Genomic DNA, 27,516 nt, shown 5'->3' on the forward strand with positions numbered 1-27,516 from the left:
CACTGCCTACAATTTCTTCATCAGATGCCCTTGTGGCTGTGTGTGCCGGCGCAGGGAGAAGGAAAGCCCAAATCTAGCGACGTCCGAGATCGCAAGATTTGGGCTTTCCTTCTCCCTGCGCCGGCACACACAGCCACAAGGGCATCTGATGAAGAAATTGTGTAGGGGAGGGCAGGGGCGTACCTAGAGTATTTGGCACCCAGGGCGGATCCTGTATGTGGCACCCCCCCCACACACACTTTAAAACTACCTGGCCGAAACTGAATATGACCCCCCACACACACCATAAAAAAAATCTAACACTTTTATTTAAAGTAAGTAACACACCAAAATAGGACAAAACAATTAAATAACAATATATATATATATATATATATATATATATATATATAATTGTTAACAGCAATCACATTCCTATCATGCCCAGGCATACCCAGATTCCAGGAGGCAGTCGCAGACTTGGCATGATAGGAGTATGATTGCCTTATCTACCCCTTCTCGCTCCCTTCTGCCCTATCTACCCCTTCTCACTCCCTTCTCCCTATCTACCCCTCCTAACTATCTACCCTCTCCCTCTTTGAAGTTCACTTACCTTTCAGGAGTCCTGCGTGGGGGTGCAAGGCCTCTGTCTCCCAGCTCTGCCACTGTATAGAACAGTATAGAGTGATGGGAGTTATGATGTACTTTAGAGCATAATTATATAATGAAAAATACATTGGAAATGGTACAGCATAACACCCATCACTCTCACACATTTACCAATCCACACGCATACCAATCCACACGCATACCAATCCACACGCATACCAATCCACACACACACCAATCCACATATATACCAATCCACACACACATACCAATCCACACACATACACCAATCCACACACATACACCAATCCACACACATACACCAATCCACACACATACACCAATCCACACACACACCAATCCACACACACACACCAATCCACACACACACACCAATCCACACACACATACACCAATCCACACACACATACACCAATCCACACACACATACACCAATCCACACACACATACACCAATCCACACACACATACACCAATCCACACACACATACACCAATCCACACGCATACACCAATCCACACACACATACACCAATCCACACGCATACACCAATCCACACGCACACCAATCCACACGCACACCAATCCACACACATACACCAATCCACACACATACACCAATCCACACACATACACCAATCCACACACATACACCAATCCACACACATACACCAATCCACACACATACCAATCCACACATATACCAATCCACACGCATACCAATCCACACACACACCAATCCACACACACACCAATCCACACACATACACCAATCCACACACATACACCAATCCACACACATACACCAATCCACACACATACCAATCCACACGCATACCAATCCACACACACACCAATCCACACATATACTAATCCACACACATACACCAATCCACACACATACACCAATCCACACATACCAATCCACACATTCCAATCCACACATACCAATCCACACACATACACTAATCCACACATATATACCAATCCACACATATATACCAATCCACACACATACCAATCCACACACATACCAATCCACACATATACACTAATCCACACACATACACCAATCCACACACATACACCAATCCACACACATACACCAATCCACACACATACACCAATCCACACACATACACCAATCCACACACACATACCAATCCACACATATACCAATCCACACATATACCAATCCACACACATACACCAATCCACACACATACACCAATCCACACACATACACCAATCCACTCTCACTGTATGCTTTCCTACCTTTCCTCTTTTCTCCTTACAGCTCCTTTTCCTGCTCTTCGCTCCTCTTCTTCTTCAGTTCTTCCTTCTTCTTCCGAGGCCACGGGGTTCAGAGGGCACGGATAGCGGTGGGCGCGGCTTCAGTGTTGTGCGCCGGTTTCTGACAACAAACCCCGGCGCACAACAGCTGTTGCCGAGCGGATCGCAAGGGAGCAGTATCGGAGGTCTTTACCGGACATCCGGCTCCCTTGAGTGATTTTAAGCCGGATGTCCGGTAAATACCTCCGATACTGCTCCCTTGCGATCCGCGCGGCAACAGCTGTTGTGCGCCGGGGTTTGTTGTCAGAAACCGGCGCACAACACTGAAGCCGCGCCCACCGCTGTGTGGCTGTGTGTGGCTGTGTGTGCCGGCGCAGGGAGAAGGAAAGCCCAGATCTCGCGCTTTCCTTCTCCCTGCGCCGGCTGATGACGCCAAGTCCCGTGGCTCACTTGGGGGCCGCATCAGTCCGGAACGCGGGCCGCAATTGGCCCGCGGGCCGGACTTTGGACATGCCTGCTCTAAGGCAATGGTACCCAAGGCCTTTCATATATTACCTAAATATGTTTTCATTTACAGAAAGCATGGTGAATAGAAATATACTTCAAGCCGAGGTGGCAGGCTGACAGCTAATTATATTGAGGGGAATGATTCTCATCTGTAAAGAGAGAGGTCAGTCACACCTGGTGCAGGCCTCCAGAGTTACTTTGTACTCCTGGTGGTCTTGGTGAGAACTTGGATCATCATCATCAGGGAGTGCATGGTCCCTTAGAAGAGTTTCTGGGCGTCCAGCATATCTCCTCTCTCTTGCAGGTTTAGGCTCTTTTAGATGGACTGTGAGCTGGAAGGCAGGTTTGGTTACAGGATCTGGAACATTGTAATGGACGTCAATCTGGTGGAAAGAAAAGAAAGAATTGTCAGAATACTCAGACGACGTATAACAAAGAGACCGTACTCTTCTAGCAACAAGGCTGTCAACTCTAGGTTATGCATTATTTCCATTCATAAACATTGTTTCCACTTCACTGCATGAAGAGAGAGCATTAAAAAAAAGAATGTCAAACAGAAAAGGGAAATTTGTTTGGATTATTCCAAGTATAATTTTTTTAGATAAATGGTAGGTAAATGAACCAATCAAGGAGTAAAGTTAATTGAACAAAAGTACTGTGGTTAGCAGAAGTTAAAAAGTTGAGGTGTGAAGGGTTTGCAGATTAAGTTAAAAAGTTGAGATGATGGGTTTTAGAGTGAATGGAAGTGATTTCCCACTAACCAAACATGCAAATCCTTTATGTCAAAGAAACAGAATTGCTTCAAAAAGTTTAAATGGTTTCTGGTTATTGAGACCTTCAGGAAAAAAGTCATGAGCCATAAATATTGCTACCTGGGGTATGCAGGGGAAAAAACTAGTTATTTTATGGTGATAAAATGGAAATGTAATGTATTTCATTAACCTTTCTGCCCAGTGACTGGGTCCTTGCCAATTTACCTGCATTAGGCAGCAGCCTTCACCTTTTGCGCTGACAAACAAGCCAGTTGGAATGCTGGGAATCTGCATACAATATAATGACATCAATGTTAATACGAAAGAAAATACTCTTGAGGAATAACAGAATCACAACTGTTAGCCCTTGATTACAGACGAGCACCATATATTTTTTTGAGCTTTATATTTTCATCATCACTATGTAATACTCAGTTTATTCTGGCTGATAAAATACAGTACATACTGGCAGGTTTTCATAATTGTCAGGCCTCATTGGTAGCTGGCCCTGTTGGACAGCTATTGATCAATGGCTTCAGAGCAGAGAAGATAAATTCACAGTGTCTTTAGCTGCTCCCTCCACATAGACATGCATCCTTCCTAGAAGCAGTTAAACGCCTAATACGCATGTCAGCTTCTGCTGTGAGGTAAAGTCTGGGGCATGCTAAATCGGGTACATGGCACCCAGATGCCCGCTAATCCAGACACCCAGTAGGGGCACATAATACATGTCTGAGGTAAAGTGCTGTGTAAATTATTGGCACTATGTAAAAAAAGATAATAAAAATAGACAAGGAGGGAGGGGAGTGAGAGCTGGCAGGCTGCAGTGATGATGGGACAGGAACAGAGTAAGAGTTGTACATGTAAGAGTATGGTGGTAGAGTGAGTGTTGTTTCTGTATGTTGTTAGCATGTGTGCATGAGCATATGGTGTTAGAGTATATTTTGTGTCAGGAGGGTGTTATTGTTAGCATGAGTGTGTGTCAGAGTAAAGTGCTATATTGTTAGGGGTAAACCTAGGGTTGGTGTGTGTATGTAAGTGTCTAGTGTGAAAGGGTGTCATAGAGTTATAGGGTGTCTAGAGTGAAAGGGTGTTAGAGTGAGTTTTCATGTTAGTATGTTTGTGTATTTTAGCCACAGGGGGACACAGAATAAATGCTGCACATAGGTACCACTAACCCTAGGCTCACCTCTGGGTAAGGATTAGATTCCCATTTCCAATTCACAAACCATAAAACAAATTCAAAGACGTAGGCCACAAATTGCATTAATGACTGTGGACAGCATCCCCTTTTACAGTACATTCCGGATCCCCCCAGCTTCTGCTCACCATGGCCGTCTGCAATATCTTCTTGTTCAGATAGTTAAGCTCAAAGGTTTCCTGATAATCTAGGTTGGTTGATGCCAAAGATATTGTGAGGTTAACACCACCAACATAGGAAAGGATTGCATACTCTGCAAGGGCTTGAAGAGCTACACAAGTGTCCTATGAAAAGCAAAACATATACGTATTATTTATGTTACATTGAAAAAGGTATATTAAACATGCAAATAGGGTGATCTTAGATCATATCATTCTGTTCCTCAGTTTATTTGTATAAGTAGATCTATTATTTGTGCTTCTTATGGGGCCCTAATAGAGGGATCAATTGATTTTGTTGAGGTCCCCTACAGACTTACATTTATAAAATCACTTGCTGTGCTCATTTGAATACTCCCTGGGTCTTTCTCTGACAGCAATGTATTTATCCAGACATGATGCTTGGCTCATTGTTCCCAAAGACACAACCAATACGTCATGCCTGAAGTTTTTTGCTCAGAAGAAACTAGAATTTTAGATTGGAATATCAATTGGACTGATGGATGGAGTAAGATGATGGAGCTTGTCTCAAGTAAGCTCAAGTTTGTGAGAGATGACCCTTAGCTGGTACAACACCATAAGCCAAGCTATTATGTTTAGTTTTGGAACTTCTTGTGTGAGGTTGTGCCTACTTTTTAAACATACACAGTTTTCACGTCAACCAGTATATGGCTATATCTCCTAATATACTGCAGCAACCATAGCTGTCCTGACTGTTTTGGTAAATCCCATTATTAAGATGGTAGTTTTACAGCCAAAATTGAAGTGGCAGGCATTATTAATATTAACTACCACAGAGACAGACTGCTGCCTCCTTTATGGGCAACATGTGGTTCAGAAATCACCTGTGGTGCACAATCTGTGATACATTAGTACATAGTGTTCATAGCTAAACACACAAAACATAAATTACTGAGAAACCACTAAGAAAAATTGTGGGACTAGGTGAAACTAGTCGAACCTTGTGTTTAGGAGGTGATGGTTAAAGAGATGTATTTTATAATGAATAATACAGATGTTTCTACCGTGCAAAAACAGTTGCCACACTTTGAGGATGGTTACATTTGTGTATTATTTAGGAACTAACCCCATATTCCTTGGAGCTAGAAAATACTTCAACATGAAATATGTTCACTGTTTTAGTAGCCATAGGATTTAACAAGACCTGCATTACCTGTTTACAGAGTGGACTGGTAAGAAGTAGGTAAGAGTAAGAAGGTTTTGAAAGCAGAGCTTCACACCAAGTTCTGTAATCATAACCCTTTTCACTCCTTGCTTTGTAAAGCTTCTAACAAACCTTAACACTTTATATTAACAATATAAAAGTGTATTTTTGTTATTTAGTCCAAACAGTGTGAAAAGATAATCTCTGATTGGTCAGATAAGTCAAACTGCCCAGCAGGACTTTCCTGTCAGTCAATAGCATGGAAATATCTAGAAGAAAAAGTGGTTTCCCTAAACTGATTTTGAATTTGTTGATATTGTTATATTATTATGAAAGATAGTATAGGTACTGCAGAGACTACTAAAATTTGTTGACAGATTTTATTGGGTATTATAGGTATACAAAGGAAAATTCAAATCAGAAAGCAAAATGTGAGCTACCAGTTACCCCATTCCCTTATGAGATAAGTACATTCCACCTGTACAATCAAAAATCAGTGAGAAAAATGAAAAAGTGGGGTAAGGAGATGGGAGCAAGAAAAAGGCAAAAGTTAAGTAGGGGAGAGAAGAAAGAAGGATGTAGGGACACATACTTGAACACAAAAGGAAGAACCATCCATCTGTGCTATGCCTACTACCCACAGAACCAAACTTTCTCTGTCTATACCTGAGCCTCCTCACTGTTGGGACTGTCTTAGTGCCAGTCCTCTTAGCTTGGGGCTCAACTCCTCGCTAGGTGATTCAGGGCTTAAGAACTTCTGCAATGAGTGCTCATTTGGTGATGGAGGGCTTGGCAAGATACACAGGTTAGTAGATACACTGGTCAGAGTAGTACAAGGGAAAATTATACTGGAAGTGATTTATAAGCCAGTGTAGTACCACCTGCACCACAGGTCAGCATAGCACAGGAACTCTCCTGCAAACACTCTTGCCAACTTTCTCTTCCCAACTAGTGAACATAGGCTTTATGGCAATAACTAAATAAGTCAGCTAGCACAACCATGTTAAAACATATTGCACAAACACCCCTGATTTTACATTAACTTGTGAATTAGATGAATGTGAAAATGTTCATGATATAGATTAAAGCTGTTAAATTACAGTATAACATTACATTACACTACACCGTAAACATTAATAACAAACATGTGGTTGAGGAGGAGGCTGTATGAGAGACAGGGTCATCCAGATAGAGCAATATCCTCAATAGGAGTAATTGGCTTTAGACTTACAATTATATGATTTTTCTATTTAATAAACCTATTTTTTTTACAGTGGAAACCATTACAACAACTTCTCCATATTTCAAAAAAAAAGTTTTCAAAATATGATTGAAAGAAAAAAAGTATGTATGCATCACAGTGACCGTGGATCATAAAGACAACATTGCACGCACACCTCACTAATAAACAGCGAAGCAGCCAATGTAACAAGGGAGATATAACGGCCATAAATGAAATTAATTAACTAACCTGTGTGGATGAAAATCCTCCAAGTGCATTGCGTTGTTGTGAAAGCCACTTAACTACAGGTAGGGCAGAAGCCACATCTCCAAGAAGGGCGTATGTCAATAGGGCATAAGCAGTCATTTCAACCTCTGCTGATACCACTGAATAAGGAAAAAGAGATATCTTTATAAGTAACAAAACAGACCAAGTTCTTCAAGCAGGGCTGCTCCGAATTGGAGACGTGGATCGCAGCAGGGTCACGAAACGCGGTGCGCAAGCAGTTATTTAGAAGGTGGGAATTGTGAGGAAGAGTGGAGTGAGTGTGAGAGAAGGGCCAAACGGTCCCAGGCTTCCCCTAAAGACAGGTGACAACCAGACTTGCTGGTCACAGCAAAGAATATTGGTTTCATAGGTAGGGCAATGATGAAGTTTGTGCAAAATTAGTTATCCAATACATTTAGCACATTTAGAACATTAAAGAGGACCAAGGATAACTTCCTTGCAAACAACAAAAACATTAAATGAAGGCCATTGTTTTAAAAAGGAAATCACAGAATTGCATCACACCCTGTTACCTGATTGAGAAAGACCATCATTAAATCCCATGAATGTATCCTCCTCTACTGCCATGGTCCCAGTTAAACTCCAGTGTGTGAAGCCATCTGGAAGAATTAAGATAAAAAAGGTTCAAGTTCACATATAGAAAATATAAAAACAGCAACTTTCATTTTAACTTATTATTCTGCCTCTTTAAAGGTCCATGGTAAGACCCCACCTTGCATATGCAGTTTAATTCTGGACACCTTTTTCTTAAAAAAGACATTACGGAAGTAGAGAAGTTCAGAGGACGGCCACAAAACTAATAAGGGGAACGGAAAGTTTTAGTTATGAAGAAAGGCTAGAAAAGTAAAATTTGTACACATTAGAGAAACACCGTCTTAGAGGGGATATGATAATGTTATATAAATATGTACAGGGCACATACAAAAGGTTCTGTAAAGACCTGTTTGTTAATAGAACATTACAAGGACAAGAGGTCACTTGCTAAGACTTGAAGAAAGGAGATTTAATCTATGACAGCGGAGGGTATTTTTTTACAGTAAGGACAATAAAAGTATGAAATTCACTGCCTGAAGAGTTGGTGCTAGCAAATACATTAGATGCCTTTAAAAGTGGTCTGGAAGCAGAACATAGAGGGCTATGTATGATAGTATAGGAATTAATATTTATTTAGTGCTTGTTGATCCAAGAAGAAGGAATTTTTCCCCATTGAAAGCACAATTCAAATTTTTTTTTATCCTTCTTTTGGATCAACTTAGGTAAACAAGGAATAGGATTGAGCTTGAAGGACGCAAGTCTTTTCTCAACCTACACTACTAAACAACCATTGCAAACGAACCCTCTGCAAGAAAGAGGAATGGACACTCTAGTCCTCAGACAGAGACTTTAGAACCAGTTATTCATATTTCTTTGAATAAATGTTCTAAAGGTTCACCATCATTGGCGAAAAGAAAGAGAATTACCAGTTCAATTACCGAATACAATTCGAACATTTTAATAATAAAAAACAGCTGTTTTCATATACTACATTTGCTGTTTACATATTACAAGGGGGCCCTGTTGCCACCATAATACTATGTGTGTGTATTCTTGATACTGTATGTATTCCTATGTGTTTTGATACTGTAATTGGTAATATAAAATTACAGGATTATCATTGATGGCCATATGTGGTTTTATACTTTAGGATTTTTCTATTTAAATAACCTATATTCAGGCCCGGACTGGCAATCAGGCACACCCGGCATTTGCCCGGTGGGCCAGGCCAGTCTAGCTGTAATTGTTTGACGCAGAGGAGACAGAGGGGCGCCTAGCAACTGCTCGGAGCCCCTCAGTGTCCTCTGAGGCCTCTATCTCTGTCATGGCGCCGGCATTTCATGCTGCGTGGCGGAATATGAAGTCATATTCCGGCGCTCAGCAGTGCGCACTGTGGCAGAGCAGGGTGACGGAGGCCTCGCACTCCCAACGCAGAACTTCAAGGTAAGTGAACTACAAAGGGGGGAGAAGGTAGATGGTGGGTAGGGGAGGTGGGTCGAGTAGATAGTGGGTAGGGGAGAGGGTAGAAAATGTGTAAGGGAGGGAGAGGGGGTAGATAGTGAGAAAGGGGGGTAGATAGTGAGAAAGGGGGGTAGATAGTGAGAAAGAGGGTAGTAAGAATATTGAAATAAGTGTGAATGAGTGAGTATGAATTAATGTATGGATGAATTGTCTGAATGAGGAAGAGATTTAATGAAATTGTCAGAATGTATTAATGAATATGTGTAAATAATTTGTGTGAATGTGTGAGAGAATAAATGATGGTGTGAATGAATTATGTGAATGAAAGTGTGAATTAGTGAGTGACTGTAAAAGTGTTTGTGTGTATCAGGTGTATAATTGTGGAAAGGCAAAAATGGCACAAGCAGGGTGTTGGAGCCATGGGGACCAAGATAGCACAGGCAGGGTGTTTATGGGACAAAGATGGCACAGGCCGGGCTGTTTGGGGACAAAGTTGACTTGGGACAAGTCCTATGTGTATAATTTGGGCTGGCTTTGGGGTGTGCAGCCTGTGATCTATGCCTGTAATTTAGGGGTTTTATGTATACCTTTAATACTGAGTTTTTATGTCAATTCCAATTGATCTATATCTGCAAAGCTGGGTTTTTGTGTTATTCTGTATCTCCATATCTGCTATGCTATGTTTCCATACATTATTATCGTATACCTGCAAATACAGGATTTGTATGTCTGATTCCGTTTATTTGATCTATACCTTCAAGTGAATTTCAATTGATATACATATACATACTATACATGCAAAGCTGGGTGTGTTAATGTGTTGATCTATAGCTGCTATCGGCATTAGGGTCTAATATTTATATATATATATATATATATATATATATCGGCGGCAGGGTCTATATATCACCAGCAGGGTCTAATATTAAAGAAACTGCCAGTTCAGCTGTTATTTTTAAATCATATTTCAATTTCAAGAGGTAAATACTTACCTATGTAGTTATGAAGTTAAAAATGCATGTCTGATGTGTATATATGATGGGACCATCACATAAATCAATAATAAAGGGAGGGGCTTGCTGGGGGCATTAATACAAATAGTGCTGGCTGGAGGCATCAATACACAAGGGACAAAAACACTAAGTGTGGTCGGTGTGGCAGACCCTGTCCTGGTGTGTGTCTGGGTGCCGGTGTGGAAAAGTCTGTCCTGGCGTGTTTGTTTGGTTATCTTTTTCCTGGCACTTAATTTTTACTTGTCCAGAGATAAAACGCCCTCCTGAATTTGTAGGGACTTCAGGGGACAAAACATTCAAGGTCCTGAAATCATTTAGTGGAAAAGATAAGGTCTTGTGTTATTTACTCTATAATATTTATTTCAAGGATTAGTCACACTAAATTGTGTATATATATGTTTTTTCATTAAAATGGGCTGCTCAGTCTTAAAAAGCCCAGGAACAATTTTTGGTCCCAGTCCAGGCCCGGACCATACTATTTAGAATAGGAGCCTTTAGAATTATGTATTCCTACTCTTGTTTGTAAGCTCTTTGAGCAGGGCCTCCTCACCTGTTTCTGTAATTTAAATTGTTAGGTTATATACTACTTATTATGTCCTGTCTACAAATTGTACACGGGATAATAATTTCCCTCCAATTTTAATAACATGATTTTCGAACAGACACCAATGTGCAGATAGGGTATATTACAACTGGAGAACACTACAAACTGGCTACAGGCTCTATCTAGGCAATGAACCGGGAGACGAATCAATTATGGAAATACACAATAATGTACCAGACCATACATTTTTTTCTGTAGATCTTTATGAAGTGGGTGAGCATCATGGGGTCTCCTTTAACAACTAAAGAGGTTGATTACCTGGGCAATGTAACACTTTGAGTGCTGGATTTCCTCCTAAGAGGCTGTGACAATTTTCATAGTTTTGCTAAGCTATATTTACATACCTCCCAACATTTCAAAATGTGAAAGAGGGACACTTTTTTTTAGATCTCTCTCGTGGAACTCAATACAAGCAATTGCACTTTCCAATGTCCCGCTTGAATCGACACTTAAAACACACCTCATTTTTGTCAGCACAGTCATGCATATTAAAAATAACCAACACATTGAATTCCAATGAGGCACACATATACATATACACTGCCCTTACACATGCACACATATACACGTACACTGCCCTTACACACAGCTGCCTCTACACACATATACACATACACTGCCCTTACACACACATATACACATACACTGCCCTTACACACACATATACACATACACAGCCCTTACACACACACATATACACGTACACTGCCCTTACACATGTACACATATACACGTACACTGCCCTTACACACAGCTGCCTCTACACACATATACACACACAGTGCCCTTACACACACACATATACACATACACTGCCCTTACACACATATATACACAGCCCTTACACACACACATATACACGTACACTGCCCTTACACAAACCTGCCCATAAACACATATGTTGCCCTTACACACATATATACACGTACACTGCCCTTACAGACACACACATATACACGTACACTGCCCTTTCACACATATATACACGTACACTGCCCTTACACACACATATACACGTACACTGCCCTTACACACACATATACACGTACACTGCCCTTACACACACACACACATATACACGAGCACTGCCCTTACACACACCTGCCTTTACACACATATACACATACACTGCCCTTACACACATATATACACGTACACTGCCCTTACACACACACATATACACGTACAGTGCCCTTACACACACCTGCCTTTACACACACATATATACATGCACTGCCCTTACACACACCTGCCTTTACACACACATATACACGTACACTGCCCTTACACACAGATGCCTTTACACGCAATATACACATACACTGCCCTTACACACATATTCACATACACTGCCCTTACACATACACCTGCCTTTACACACACACACATATATATATATACACACATACAGTGCCCTTACACACCAGCTTACAAATACCTATACTGCTCTTACGCGGACACATATACACATACACTGCCCTTACACACACCTGCCTTTACACACACATGCACACATACACAGCCTTTACACACATATACACATACACTGCCTTTACACACATATACACATACAGTGCCCTTACACACCAGCTTACAAATACCTGTACTGCTCTTACACACACCTGCCCACACACACACACATACATACACATACACTGCCCTTACACCCCTTTCTCCACATCTCTTACCTCTTTCTCCTTCCTTCATCCATCTTCCTTCTTCCTCCATCCTGTGGTAGGAGACCTCGCTTTACTGCTCCCTCGTCACTACGCACCGGCTTTTGATACAGAGTGATTAGGGAGCAGTAAAGCGAGGTCTGAAGTGACAGACCTCTCATTCTCTAATGTTGAGCTAACTAGAGGGAGATTGTGATCTCCCAACTAGTCCTGCAGGCTGCAGCTGCTGACCAGGCGGCTGTGCGTCCCCTGGCAGCTGTGCGTCCAAGTTGAGTACCGCTCTTGCCTTACCCTTCCTCCGCCCCCTGCAAATCGGGACAGAGGTAGGGATAGACAGGACAGCAGGGACAAAGCTCAAATCGAGACAGTTGGGGGGGGCATGTATTTAGGAGACAAATTTACGCATAGCTTGCACTTTACCTAGGTACAAGTTGAATCGTATATAGGCAAAACATCCATCCTGTTACATGCTATAATACCAAATACTAAACTTAATTTTCTTACAACGCTACCACCATCCTTAGTTAATTTATGCAATAGATGTGGTTGTCCATATATGCGGATTGCACACACAGAGCATTTAGGTGACAATTCACAACATATTGCAAGATAGGCACAAATAAGGGTTAAATTCCATAAATATTTGAGGTAACATTATCTAAGGAGAAAATACACATTCATACAATGTTTGTGCCTATTTTTATTAAAAAATAAATAAATGTATTCAAATATGACATTTCTAGAGTAGAGTGGAAGGGTGAGGCGGGAGAGGCACTCGCCTAAAGCGGAGCTGCAAGGGGGCACACAGCCACCCGATCAGCAGCTGCAGCCTCCAGGACTGGTTGGGGAGATCACGGATTAATCTAACCAGCCCAACATTGAGGATGCCATCCAAACGCATTGGGCACACTGGGCAGTTGCCCAGGGGCCCAGCACTCTAGGGGCCCCGTTGTGAATCACATTGCTGCCAGCAAAAATGCAGTAGCGTATCTATAGGCGAGAGCGGAGAGGCTGGAGTTTTGAGGCAGCTGCACGATTGTGCTCTCCCCAACCAACCCTGCTCATCGGGCGCCCCGTGGGCAGCGAGCACCCAGACACCATCAGTGCTGGTCTGGGAAGGAGGTGTCCAATGAGCAGGTCTGGTTGGGGGAGTCACAATCCCCCTCTAACTGGACCAACATTAGGGAGGCCTGTCACTTCAGACCTCGGCTTCCGTGCTCTCTAATCACTACGCGCCGGCAAATTATGCAGAGCGCCGGGATATGATATCACTATAGCTGGCGCATAGTGATGAGGGAGCACAAAAGCAGAGGTCTGGAGTGACAGACCTCATGCTCCCATGACAGGATGGAAGAAGATGATGGAAGATGATTAAAGATAAGGAAGATGAGAAAAGTAAGAGATGGGGAGAACGGGCTGTGTATATGTGTATATGTGTGTGTTTGTAAGCTGGTGTGTGTGTGTATGGGCAGTGTGTGTGTATGGGCAGTGTGTGTAAGAGCAGTGTAGGTATTTGTGTGTTTGTAAGCTGTTGTGTGTGTATGTATGTGTGTAAAGGCAGGGGAGTGTGAGGGCAGTTTATGTGTATACATGTGTGTATGGACAGGCTTGTGTAAAGTCAGTGTATGTGTATACATGTGTTTATGGGCACATGTGTGTAAAGGCAGTGTGTATGGGCAGGTGTGTGTAAGGGCAGTGTATGTGTATATATGTGTATGTTTGTAAGCTGGTTTGTGTATGGGCAGTGTAGGTATTTGTATGTTTGTAAGCTGGTGTGTGTGTATATATGTGTGTAAGGGCAGTCGTGTGTAAGGGCAATGTATGTATATATGTGTGTTTATAGACAGGTGTGTGTAAGGGTAGTGTAAATAAAATAACCTCTGTAAAAAAATAGTTGGGAGGCACAATTTTCCATTCTTGCCTTGGGCGCAAAAGGAGCTAGCTACGGCTCCGCTCGACAGCTGATCTCATAATAGGTCACCTGACATTACACTATTTGTGTACCCTTAAACACCCAGGACTTCTGCCATGGAGCTTAGCAACGGGCGGACAGTAGCATTACACTAAAGAAGTATTGTTAGCAATAGCGTAGAGTGCCATTACACAGGAGATATGTAGCTGAAACTCTATGTTGTTGATTAAAACAAAACAAAAAAAGGAATTGTTTAGTTTCATAAAATATCATATACATTTTGCACTATTTCATTCTCTGGAAGGCAAACAATGGTACCTTGCGTTATAGCCATCCCATTCAGTTTACGGAGGGCCATAGGAGCATAGGTGCTGCGGAGGAGAGTCAGGGCATATGCAGTTAATGCTGTAGTGTAAGGGTCATCTGCTGAAAACAAGTGGGACTCTAAAAATAACTTGGCTTTGGAAACTGCAACTCTTTCTTCCTGGTAAAAGAAACAAATTATAATGTTTACGCAGATATCTAAATTTGCTTCAGAAAATTCCTAACTAATTGAAAAAGAACAAGAATTTGTGTACCATGTCATTCATTACAACAAGGATAAACAAAGCATTGTGTGTTTATATAAGTAGGAAATATACCAAAGGAACGTCAAGTGAAAACACATAAATTAGAGGAGCGGGGATCATAGATCTTACTTCAGATGTGATTCCAGTTTCCAGGAGAGCAGCTGCAACATAAGCTGTCAGGGCAATTTTCCCATGGTTACCACCCTAGAAAATAAGAGGACCAGATATGTTTTATGAATCATTATTTATATATAAAGGTAGGAGTGGCAGTAATGTATAAAGATCTAGCTAGGAGACTGTAAACAAATTCTAGTGGTGTTTTTGTTAACAAAACAAACATAATTGCAGATTGATGTTTCATCTTCACAACTATGAATTGAGCTGCACCTGAAATGTTAACAAGCAATAATGTTTGTATACGAACACAATACTTTATTGTCATAAGGAAGGCAGAAATTCCAAGTATTAGAGGATTTTTAGTAAATACCTGGATGTCCTTGTTTAAGATTCGGCCCATGGCTGGGAAAGAGCCATCTTTCTTTTGGTGCTGAATGATCCAGTCTTTGGCAGCAGAGAGTTCTTCTGGATCAATGAAGATGAAGCCTCGGGACTGAGCAAATGATTTCAGAACAAATGCAGTGAGCCTGAAAAGAAAAACACAGAGGTTACACAAGTCTTCACAGATCCTTATTGGAATCTCCACTTATACTAGCTTACTCCTACTCCTTACCACATACTCCCAGATGAGTCTCTCTCTCCAAAAGCACTATATGACCCATCTTGCCTTTTGTAGGTGAGTTGGCGTTGGTATCCTGCAGGAGGGATATAAAAAGGAACAGCGGCTAATATTTCACACTACTGCACTTATTTTTAAACAATTACAAATAGAAGACAGGATTAAAGACAAGAACTATATGTCTAACTCAGTTGTTAAAAATGTAATATTCTCTGGGAAATCCAAACACGGATGTATCAGCAGCATCCATGTTTGGATTTCCCAGAGAATAGATCACCAGCAGCCACTTACTGTCTTAGATCATGTACATACACCTGAATATAGTCAACATTTTAAGAAATTAGGCAGAAGACACTACTGAGTGTCACGAAGCAGAGACACGTTACAGGTAGCCAAAAGGCAGATAGATGGAGCAAAGTCTCTGTTCTGCCTGTGCCTACCTGACTGCTGTCTTCAGCGCAGCCACGTTCGGCTGCTGGAGAACCTGTGACGTGCACTAGGGGTCGTTCCTGTAATGCGCAACAAGGGCTGGAGCAAGTTTGGTGCCAAATTTACAAACCCGGAACTGCTATTTAGAAGCACCCTAGTGTGTTCCTGGTTTACATAACTGGCTAATCTGTTCCTGAAAGTTTGGGGGTTTTCAGTGTTGGGTTGTATGACTACTCTTTGCCTTGCAATTTTGTACATTGCTGACCTGACCTGTGTACCCAACTGGGCTATCCCGACTACCTGCTCTGACCTTGACTTTGTCCAACTACTTGTTGAGTGTACCAAGCCCAGTATTGGTTACTACTTGACTTGGCATACTGTGGTACCTGCTGAGATAATCCTGCCTCATGACCATAAGTGTATTAATAAAACACAAATAATGATACTTTTCAAGGATCACATTCTGACATATCACACAAGGCTAGTTAATTTAGTAGCTTTGCATTATAGCTGGTGAAGTATATATGTTGAGTATCCCCCATCCTTACGCTCCCTTTTCCGAACCTGAAGTAAGAATGCTTTAAAAAATTGACTTTTTTAAGTTTATTTTTATCATTTAACAAAATGCAACGTTAGTGAATAGAAGAAACGTCTTAATCAAGTCAATATTTGGTGTGCTCACTTTTTGCCTTCAAAACAGCTTCAATCCTTCTAGGTAGACTTGTTTTTTAAGGAAGTTGGCAGGTAGGTTGTTCCAAACCTGTTGGAAAACTAACCACAATTGTCCTGTGGATTTAGGCAGCCTCATTTGGTTCTATCTATTCATGTAATCCCAGACAGACTCGATGATGTTGAGATTGGGGTTCTGTAGGTGCCATACCCTCATTTCCAGGACACCTTGTACTTTACACTGAAGATAGTTCTTAATAACTTTGGGGTCGTTGTCATGCTACCTAATAAATTCAGATGCCTCCCTGATTGCATTGCATGATGGATAAGCATTTGTACTTCTTAGCATTGAGGAGACCATTAATTCTGATTAAATCCCCAACACCATTTACAGAAATGCAGTCTCAAACTCTCAAGGAACATACACTATGCTTCACTGTTGCCTGCAAACACTCATTCTTGTCCCACTCCCCACCCCATCTGCAAACAAACTGCCTCCTGATACAGCCAAATATTTCACATTCTGACTCATCAGTCCATAGCACCTGCTGCCATTTTTCTGCACCCCAGTTCTTGTGTTTTCGTGTTGCTTGGCCTTGTTTTCATGTCGGAGGTATGGCTTTTTGGCCACGAGTCTTCCATTAAGACAACTTCTGACCAGATTTCTCTGGACAGTGGATAGGTGTACCAGGGTCCCCACTGTTTTCTGCCAATGATGAGCTGATAGGACCGTCTTCCAATTGCGAATAGAACTAAGCATAATGTGTCTTCATTCTTGGCCGATCACTGGGTCTACGGTCCCCAACATTGCCCGTTCCTTTGTGTTTCTTAAAAAAAGCTTGGACACAACATCTGGAAACCCCTGTCTGCCTTGAAATTTCTGCCTGGGAGAGACCTTGCTGATGCAGTATAACTACATGTTGTGTTTTGTTTTGTTTTACCACATTTTTTCATAGCGTAAGATTCTAGAAATCCAAAACACCAAGCTAACAGCACAAAAGCCCTGTTGTAGATTTGAAAATATCAGGTGCCTCACCTTGTACTAGGTAATCCACAGCTTCACTTTCTACTTCAGAGCAGAGCTGTCTAGTCTTCTGAAGGTACTTTAGAACAAAAACATTAGGGGCAAAATGAATCATATTCTGCTCCCCACATCCAAATGGGAGCCGGAGGAGGTTATCCAAGTTACTCACTGTAGGTCCCATAACGTCTCCTGGGAATAGAGAAAATACAATAAATGTATTATGTGACTGATAGTCCTTTTGTTTCACTCTTGTCCAACAGGAGGCCAGCTTAATATACCTGTGCAGGTTTTTGTATGTTAATATCTACTTGGGAAGACCAGGAGTTCCGTTGTGATCATTTATTTATCTAAATGGTATATATGGCTCTTAAATATCAAAAAGCTAGACAATGCAGATTTATATCACAACACCATCTCTTAGAGAAATTCCTTAACTTGGAATGGAAAGGCTCATTCCATATTTTTAAGATATGATGTAAAATTAAAAGCTCATAATGTTCACTTATAGCACAATATATATATATATATATATATATATATATATATATATATATATATATAACAGCTTTACTGAGAACATTTGAGATCTACATCAAATCAAAAGATTTTTTAAGATGGAAACCAACCACTATTGATGACTTTTAAAGTGATCCTAATTATCCTGAAATATTTTATATACTCTTCACTCCTTTGGATTCTTTGCAGCTCTTTTAAAGGAAACACCTCTGCATTTGAAAAAATAAGTTTGCTACATCTTAAAATATTACATCTCAATAGATTTAAGCTTACGTGTGACTTTGAAATATGTTTTTTTCAGTATATAAACAGATCATTCCAAATGTCGTGCATCATCATGAGCCCAATTTTAGTAACTCATACACATGCACTTTTAGTTGACTACTAACCTGAAAGTGGATAGCTTACTCAAAACAATTTCCTGTTTTTATAAAACAGAAGTTTTATTTTGGCTTTTTAGGAATGTAATAGGGTACAAAACCAATACCCTACTATTACTTAAAGGGTTCCACAATATAGGCAGAAAAACATGCGTGAAGATCATATTGTACATCATTATAATTAAACAATAGATGGTATTTTGATTATTTTGACTATTTTACTAGAGATTAATTAATAAAATTCTACCTGGAAACTTCTATCATGGAAGAATAATTTTAAGTGTGGTAAATAAAAGGGATGTTTTGGCGTGGGAAGCTGGATTGCACTGCTGTTTAGGATGTTATACACGATGATGCTAGCAAAACAGTTAGGAAATTAAATTTCAACACATTGTGATATATGCACACACGTTATGTACACAATGTATAGCCAGGCCACTCATTTGTAAATGAGTTGTTAATTTGTGTAGCTGCCACCATACAAAGTTAAGATTAGAGCTATACATGATGCATGGAATCAATGTAATTTAACAATCCCAGAAGTTTCAAAAGAATCTTGTATACTTCTACTCATCAAATGCACAACTCTGCCTTATTAATGTTAAAACCCAACTGACGTGTTTGCCTAATTGCATCCTAATATTCCCGGAATCCTGTTCGGAGTATAAATATAACTTTGTGTCACCTATAGTTATCACATTTCCACACGTTATAAGCAATGGTGCCATAGGCCCTTTTTCACTTTTACTTGCTACTGTGTTTATCTGATCATTTTAAAGACACCATATAAATGATAAACCTATCCCTAGACCTTTTGTTTTCTGTCTCTGCTGTTATATTTTGACATGAGAATGCTTATTAAATTGAAATAAAAATAACTTTCGTGCATACAGAATTGTGCTTGATATTCGGATGGGTTGTACATGTCCTTTGTCATGGCACGAAATCAGTTTAACTCACTTTCCACTTTCATCTCACAAAGGCCAACACATGATCTAGAAATCAAAATCAATTTAAATAATGAGATTGACCTATAATGGATGCCGTGGCTCTCTCGGACCCTGGAATGACATTGTGTGGGACCCCCAGGGTGAAAGCCTCATTGTGGTTCTCATCTGTCTCTTCCTTCCGCCATATTTTAAATTCCCCCATGGAGCCCCAGCCGGTGGAAAAACCGATGAACTTCACGTCCGGCTGCCTTGCCGCTGTCCACTCCACGATAACAGAGTCATTGGAGCACTGAGTTCCGTGTCCTACCTGGGGAAGGTGGAGACAGAGAAGAAGGGGAGGTGGAAGGTCTACACCCTTTAAGCTTCTTGATGACAGTAAAACATGCCAATTGTACAGGTAAAAGTCTTTAATTTAAACTAATATAAAAGTATATCCTTGTTGTGAAAACAAACAAAATCAACTTTACTGTATGTCTAGAAAAAGGGAGCAAACAAGTTTTTCTCCAAGTGTTGTTGCTCTTCAAAACCCGCTGGCTACTCTGATCTAGATGGACACAACTTCATAAACATAATCATCAAGGAATCACATAAAAAGCCATCATTATATATATGAACACAGCTAGGTAACCCAAGGGAACACATATTTAGAGCACATTTATGTTTGTATAAGGGGATTTAATAACTCAGCATTGTGAAAAAACGTTATGTAAAATATTACCTGTATGACGCCATTTCTCCAGCTTATCCAGAATGCTCGATACTCATCCCAGGATAAAATGGAAGCAGTGTTTGTGCTGGACACTGGGTCTCCCATTTTGCTTGTAGAGATCCATGTTTTGGAGTTATGTTGTCCCCCAATAACAATCTCTATCATCTCTGCCATGTCATGGGGTCCAGAGGACAGAGCCACATGGGCATCGTTGTGAGCCTTTATAGTCAGTTCAAAATGAGTCATTCGCTGTGGCTTCTGTACATACTGATATTCAAATTTGTTGGGAGTGGAAATCTGAATTTTCTCTAGGCCAAAAAAGACACCAAATAAATTCACAAGGAATGTGGCAAAAGAACCTTCAACCAAGAACCATTATTTGATGCAGCAATTTACTTTGTATTTTAGGACCATAATTTTACAGGTATTTAGCAAGGTGGACCATCATTAAATAATTACTAAAGCTCTCTACAATGCTCTAGAAGCAATGACTAAACAGTTTAATCTATAAAATCTGGTACTGGTATTCAAGCTTTCAAATATTTTCTAGAATGTAACACGTATAGCCATGCAACATAACAACAGTTTATAAAGATGTGACTAAAAATAAGACATTTTAAACCATGTTTTTACTAGACTTGGGCGGCCAACTCTTCGTATTCCACGAATATTCGCCCATTCCTATGTTTGGTTTGGGCGAATATTCGTGTACATTCTTTGTGTTCATTTTTTTGTAGAAGGGGTTAAAACAGGGTTAACGCGGTAACAGCTTTGGCTCCAGGATTTGAAATGTCCGTACGAGCAACTCTATTGGTCGCCGGCAGGGGCCTCCTCTGCAATCAACCAATGAAGTGACCAATAGAGTCACTCGTACAGACACCTATTGCCGAAACTTGGCTGGGAGAGACCACTGGTCTCCCTGCTCCAAGAGTTAAAGGCCCGTACGAACGACCCATAGTCGCTTATACGGACCTTTAACTCTTGGAGTGGGGAGACCATGGTTCGGGCTAAACAACGAAAACGCACCCTTCGTGTTCTTATTCCTGTTCGCCTGAATACGAATGCACAATGCGTTTAACAAATACATTTCCAGCACTTTTTCCTGTACAGAACGCAAGCTACAGTTTGCATTGAACCAACAAACTTACTGGCTACCTGAACTTTTTAACTGAAATTCTGAATCTAATCGCAAAATAATACAGACATCAATATATTCATGTATAGTACATCTTTAAACCAGTCAATGTGTGAAGTCTGATTAATATATGCAAGCGTGGTTAATTAGAACTCATTAGTTTGGAAATGTTATTTTAATATGTTTAATCAAAATTAATCATTTTTCCTAATTTATATGTATGCCACTGTTAAGCTATCAAGAAAATGCAGGAGTCTTGGTGGCACAAACAAAAACATGATTCAGTCACATGGTATTCAATAATATATACGAAACATACCATTCGGACAGAAGAAGACACTGTATGTGTATTCACGGGCTAAACCCTCTGGCTGAAACAAAACACAGAAACACAACATGAAACATAACATGAAATAAAACTAAATTTGTGGTTTTGACACAACATCACTAAAATATAATTCTTATTTAATATATATTAAATAATATGAGCAGAAATTGAAAAATACAACACTGCACAAGTAATCTTAAATATATATATATATATATATATTTTATTTTTTTTTTTTGTTAAGATTACTATAACTGTAAACAAGAACTAAAACTAGGAAGTACAATGGCTCATTGAAAGCCCATTTAGATTTTGACCCAAAATAGGTCTTCTCAAAGAGAAAAATGTTTTAACAAATATGAATTTATTAACCATTTATAAACATTAATGTTTACCCAAAAAACTTACAGGAGAAGAACATTAGATTGGCTTGGCTAAGGTTTTGGCCAATAACTTTAAGCAAAGAGTTCCCAGAGTAAATGGGCTGAATTGTCCTCGATAAGGTGAATGTCTATGGGTTCATAGGGTAGTGGTCTTCAAAGGTTGATGGGTCTTAGGGTGCCGACTCATTTAAGGCCAGCACACATCCCTTCTCATCAGTAAAGGTCATTTTATCTCTGACATCCCTAAAGAATATATCCCTTTGCCCCCGCAATCTCGGGTAAAAGGATCGGTCCCTAGGGAGCTGATGGCATTTCAGTGGGATGACTTCATAAAATTATGAACAATGGTAAAGCAATCCCAAAACAAATTTACAAAAAGAAAAAAAGAGAAGAGTGAGAGTTACTATGAGTGCAAATTTTGATCCAACAGTTTTTTGTTACATGTTAATGTGTAGTTCAAAAAACTAATTACAGTACTCCCTAACTGAAGCTGCTTCATAGAGCTCACCTCAACCATCACGCTTCTTCGAACAAAGTCACTGCCAGATGGAACCTTCCTTTCTGTGTATGGGTCTTCTGTATATTTGCTGTTTTTCATGCCATTTGACCCCTCTGGGCAACTAAAGCTCCCATATGCCACAGCTCTGGCTGGGAAATTAAAAAAAAAGGTGTTTAAGACATTTTGCATGGACGCAGACAACCCCCGCTGCTAACCGCACCTCCTTCTGGCTGCAGCGGAAGTTGCATATGCGAATCGCGTACACGTCTACACGCTGCCTGGACAATACACCGGGGACTCAGAAGCACCGGTAAGTTTTTATTTGGAGGGAGTGTTAAATGGGGGGCATAAGGTATTTCTGTAGGCAGAGTGCTCTATGATATGCCTTTTAACCCCCTTAATGCCACTCTGCCTCCAGAAATGCCTTTTTAACCCTCTATACGCCACTCTGCCTCCTGAAATGCCTTATACCTCCCTACATGCCACTGTGCCCCATAATATGCCTTTTAACCTTATAAGGCATTTCTGGAGGCAGAGTGGCACATAGGGTGTCAAAAGGCATATCATGGGGCACAGTGGCACATAGAGGGTTAAAAGGCATATCATGGGGGCACAGTGGTATTTAGAGGGTTAAAAGGCATATCATGGGGCACAGTGGCATATAGGGGGTTTAAGGCATTTCTGGGGCAGAGTGGCAAGCCAGGGGGCAGATGCGCATAACTGGGAGGCAGGTTGGAAAATAAAAGGAATTAAAAACAAAATATTCTTCGCAATCATAGCTTTTATTAAAAAAAAATAGTTTAGATAGTTTACATGAATTAACATTTACTGGTAAAACTTTTTTCCTATAGGGTCGTCTCATATTCAGGCTCTTTTTTTCCTAAATTAATATTCAGATTTTGGGGGGTCATCTTACGGTAAATACGGTAATTTGTACGTCTTATGAATTTCTATGATTGTAAAAGAAGTCCTTACATGTCCCGAACAAAACCATGTATAATTTGTGCGGGTAAATCAGATATGGAAAAGGGCATCATGGTTCAACAAATCACAAGAAAACTCTGGGTTAAACACTGAAGAGAAATAGATCATCACCTGAAATGTTTGCCTGTCCCAGTTCGGTAAAAGAGAAGACAGCTGATGTTGGTTTAGTTTCCCCTGAAGCAACACACAGCTTTCGGATCAGATATTGCTTCCCAGGATATCCCACAAACTTAATGCCTTTTGGGACAGCGATTTTTATGTGCACCTTGTGGAAAAATGAAAAGGTTACATGCAGCAAAAAGAGTACTTTTGATTATTGATATTATTGAAAAAATGACTGTGAGACAACTGATTAGCACTAGAATAAAGTCACACACATCACAGACCCTGGGCAAAATTTATATTTTTTATTTATTATATAAATATGTTTATTTATTTATTTCTTAATTATGGACAGCCAGACACCCATTAGCATCGTCAACCTGGGATCCCATGTGACATTCTTGGGCTGTGATGAGTTTACATACAGTAATAAGAGACGTTATAAGGAGGCCTATACCGATGAACTTAATAAGTCATATGAAGCGTTTTAGAAGCAATAAGAGAAGTTGTAGCAAATATCAGCAGAAATGGCAAAAATCTATTTTTTTGTCCTCTGCATGATTTCTTTTTTTGCAATAGTTTCTTTTCACAGTTATTTACCTTTCAGTACTAATGTATCACGTCATTGCTATATCTTACCTCTGCACTGAAGGGCAAATAATTGTAGACTGTTAGAGGTATTTTGACTTGCTCCCCTCGTATAACATAGTAGGGCAGTGTGAAGTCAATAAAGAAGGGCTTGAAGGTTTTCAGATGGGTGGATTTGGCAACACCAAGGCCTTTCTCTTCAGACATTCCAATTGCCTCACTTATCCATGTGGTGATAGAGTCAGGAACTTCTACACGCAGCTCTCCTTCACCAGTGGCATCACTGTGAAGACAAGTCGGTGAACAACAAAATGTTTTAAAAAATGTAGCAATTTTTCCAAGAGAGTTCTTTATATTAACCCTGTACATATCTATACAATGTTATATCCCATCTAAGATGCAATTTTTGTAGCATATAAAAAAATGCAACTTCTCTCTTCATAACTAAGACCTTCCAATACCCTTTTATGTAGCCACCCTTTGCACCTTTTCAGTCCTATAATGTCCTTTTTAAGGAGCAATGCCCAGAATTGCACAGCATTTTCAAGGTGAGGTCTTACCATTGACTTATAAAGAGGCAAAATTATATCCTCATCTTGTGAATCAATATCCTTTTTTATACATGCCATTATGTTGGCCTTTGCAGCTGCTGCACACTGTTGCTAAGTCTACATATATTCCTAAATCCTTCTCATTCCTAGTTTTTCCCAGGGACATACCATTTAAAGTAAATGTTGCATTGTTATTATTTTCCTATAATGCATGTATTACCCTACCCAATTTTGTTCCATCAGCAAACACTCCAACATGGCTCCCAATGCAACATGGGAGATCATTAACAAACAAATTAAAAAGAAGAGGACAGGACAGACAGCTGAGGTACCTCACTTAATACCTTGGTCCAGTTTGATCATTTTCCATTTACAACCACTCTTTGCATTATATCCTTTAGCCAATTTGAATCCAAATACATACATTTGCCACTAAGCCTATTTCTGTCAATTTGTACAGTAGCCTGTTGTGTGAAACTAGTCTTTGCCTTTACTACTCTGTCTAAACTATACTATCTGAACTATGCGCGTTTTCACAGTACATTTATGAGCTTCTCTTACTTTAGACAGAAAATGTCTCACTGCTCATATTTCAAAAGAAAGAGTGTGAATTTACTCGGTTACTGCTCTATGTTTAAACATTCCAAATGGCAGCTTCCCACAGCTTTTGTGTCATCAAAATTCTTGGACCTGTTTTGTCCTGTGACTTTATATGAAAAAACAATCCTCAGCAGGGTTTTTCAAGAAATATTGGCTGTTCTTTATCTAGAATCTCCAAGTAGTTCTTGGACAAAAGTATGCAGATTTCAACTCTGGGACTGTAAATGCCAATTAATTTACCATAAATTAAGCTGTGTGGGGAAACAATCAAGGTCTCCAGGTTTGCGAAAAATAGTCCTGTCTGGACTGGTTTTAGCTGGTAAAGAAAAGAGTTGACAAAACACTGAAAGGAGATCTTTCTAGGGAATGACCATTCTTTATCTAATGTCAGGCTAAATCTGCTTTAAATGTATATACCACAATACAAGCAAGTTTATTATTTAATATTTTGTCTTATAATGCATATTGTCTGTATGTTTACCAAATATGTATTTTGTCTATAAGTATGTCTAATATACATGTAGTAATGTATATTTTTATGTATGTGTTAAACACCCCATTTAAATTGTACAGAAAAGCAGAATTTGTTGGTACTTAATAAAAAAAAAAAATAATATGGCACATGAAGTCTTGGTTTCAGAATGTTTCTGTGCCACAAAAGTTTTTATGACATATAATACAGTCCTGGCCATTTAACACTCTTAATTAAGTTTGCTTAGTGGGGGTTAATGTGCAGACATGCTTCTGCTGAGCTCAACATGTCACACACTAAGGCAACTTATTAATGTGCTAGTGTTGAGTCAATTGCATATTAACACTGTCAAAACATCCTCAGCTATCTACCAAATCTCCCATTGAGTAGACCATATTCATGTACTCGTCTTCTACACTCCATGAAATAATACTCACTGGATGTTCTTCTTGTTACGAATTCATTAACTACTTCAAATGAGTGAATCAAACAATTTCTGCTGATATTTATGCAATCACCCAGCTTAGAGCTCATAAAACCTGCTGTACCCCAGTTCTACAACTAATTACAATCCCTGTCCTGAAAATCTTAATAGAATGGAACAGTTGCAGTAAAAAAATGATTGGAGATACTGTAGAAAAAAAGATAAGGTAGCATGCCCCAAAAACTAAGGCATAGATCATGTAAATCTTGTTCACCGAATACAAATTGCACATAACCACCTAACTGTATGCTGAATTAATTAAATACACATCTACAATGATCATATTTCTGGTGATTCTAACTACCTGACATTGAAGCAATGCCATACCCAGGTTTCTGGGAAGAAAGTCCTCTTTCGTTTCTCAGTTCTGTGAAAAAAGAAACAGTACAGACTATATGAATACAACTTCATGCATATACATTGGATAATATTATAATAGCGAAAGAATATATTTCCCTTTTTATTACATTGCAAACCTAGTAAATGACCTACCTATTATGGGTACAATATACTATTTTCAATCATTCACTTCATGTATTGCCGATTAGATGTTCATTTTGTAAATGTGACTTGAGAGTTGGAACAACTGGTTTGGCTTTTTATTTCCACTATCATATGGTTGGCATGTCAAAAGGTTCGTGGAAGTGTGAAAGAGCAAAGTATTCTCCTTCTCTATCAGTAGTTCTCAATATGTGTCAATGTTATTGTCGTTTCTGTATACTGTAATTTTTCATGCTCTAGTCTCCCTACTATAGCGCTATGGAATCCACTGGCGTTCTATAATTGCATATATTGTCATTGCAACTCACTTGCAAACTACCAATTCAGTGAATTAACTGCAGTGAGAAATGACATAAAAGATTCTGCACACATTTCTTGAACTGTACTCATGTCATCAACATGATGGCTGCAGAATGAAGTCATGAGACTAGCATCTGTATGCTTTATTATAGCAAATCTTTGTAGATCAGTAATAAAAACAAAGTATTTAAAGTACGGTTTTAGTCAAAGCACT

General features: G+C 39.8%; 1 protein-coding gene across 2 annotated transcripts in view; it reads right to left on the reverse strand.

The window, feature by feature from the left end:
- The window catches only part of CPAMD8 (C3 and PZP like alpha-2-macroglobulin domain containing 8), a 57,654-nt gene that overhangs the window by 5,180 nt on the left and 24,958 nt on the right, over nt 1-27,516 (reverse strand). For both annotated transcript variants that reach the window (XM_053464231.1, XM_053464223.1), the window contains exons 19-35: nt 26,806-26,868; nt 24,446-24,677; nt 23,816-23,969; nt 22,730-22,869; nt 21,830-21,881; nt 20,385-20,683; nt 19,748-19,973; nt 17,833-18,009; nt 15,693-15,774; nt 15,450-15,606; nt 15,092-15,166; nt 14,712-14,877; nt 7,706-7,792; nt 7,155-7,291; nt 4,489-4,644; nt 3,385-3,447; nt 2,582-2,790 (exon numbers count right to left, since the gene is read on the reverse strand). In XM_053464231.1, coding sequence (XP_053320206.1) covers nt 2,582-2,790; nt 3,385-3,447; nt 4,489-4,644; nt 7,155-7,291; nt 7,706-7,792; nt 14,712-14,877; nt 15,092-15,166; nt 15,450-15,606; nt 15,693-15,774; nt 17,833-18,009; nt 19,748-19,973; nt 20,385-20,683; nt 21,830-21,881; nt 22,730-22,869; nt 23,816-23,969; nt 24,446-24,677; nt 26,806-26,868 — 2,475 coding nt within the window. The remainder of the gene's footprint in view (nt 1-2,581; nt 2,791-3,384; nt 3,448-4,488; nt 4,645-7,154; nt 7,292-7,705; nt 7,793-14,711; nt 14,878-15,091; nt 15,167-15,449; nt 15,607-15,692; nt 15,775-17,832; nt 18,010-19,747; nt 19,974-20,384; nt 20,684-21,829; nt 21,882-22,729; nt 22,870-23,815; nt 23,970-24,445; nt 24,678-26,805; nt 26,869-27,516) is intronic.

This window comes from Spea bombifrons, chromosome 1 (assembly GCF_027358695.1).
Source record: "Spea bombifrons isolate aSpeBom1 chromosome 1, aSpeBom1.2.pri, whole genome shotgun sequence".
Taxonomy (NCBI): domain Eukaryota; kingdom Metazoa; phylum Chordata; class Amphibia; order Anura; family Pelobatidae; genus Spea; species Spea bombifrons.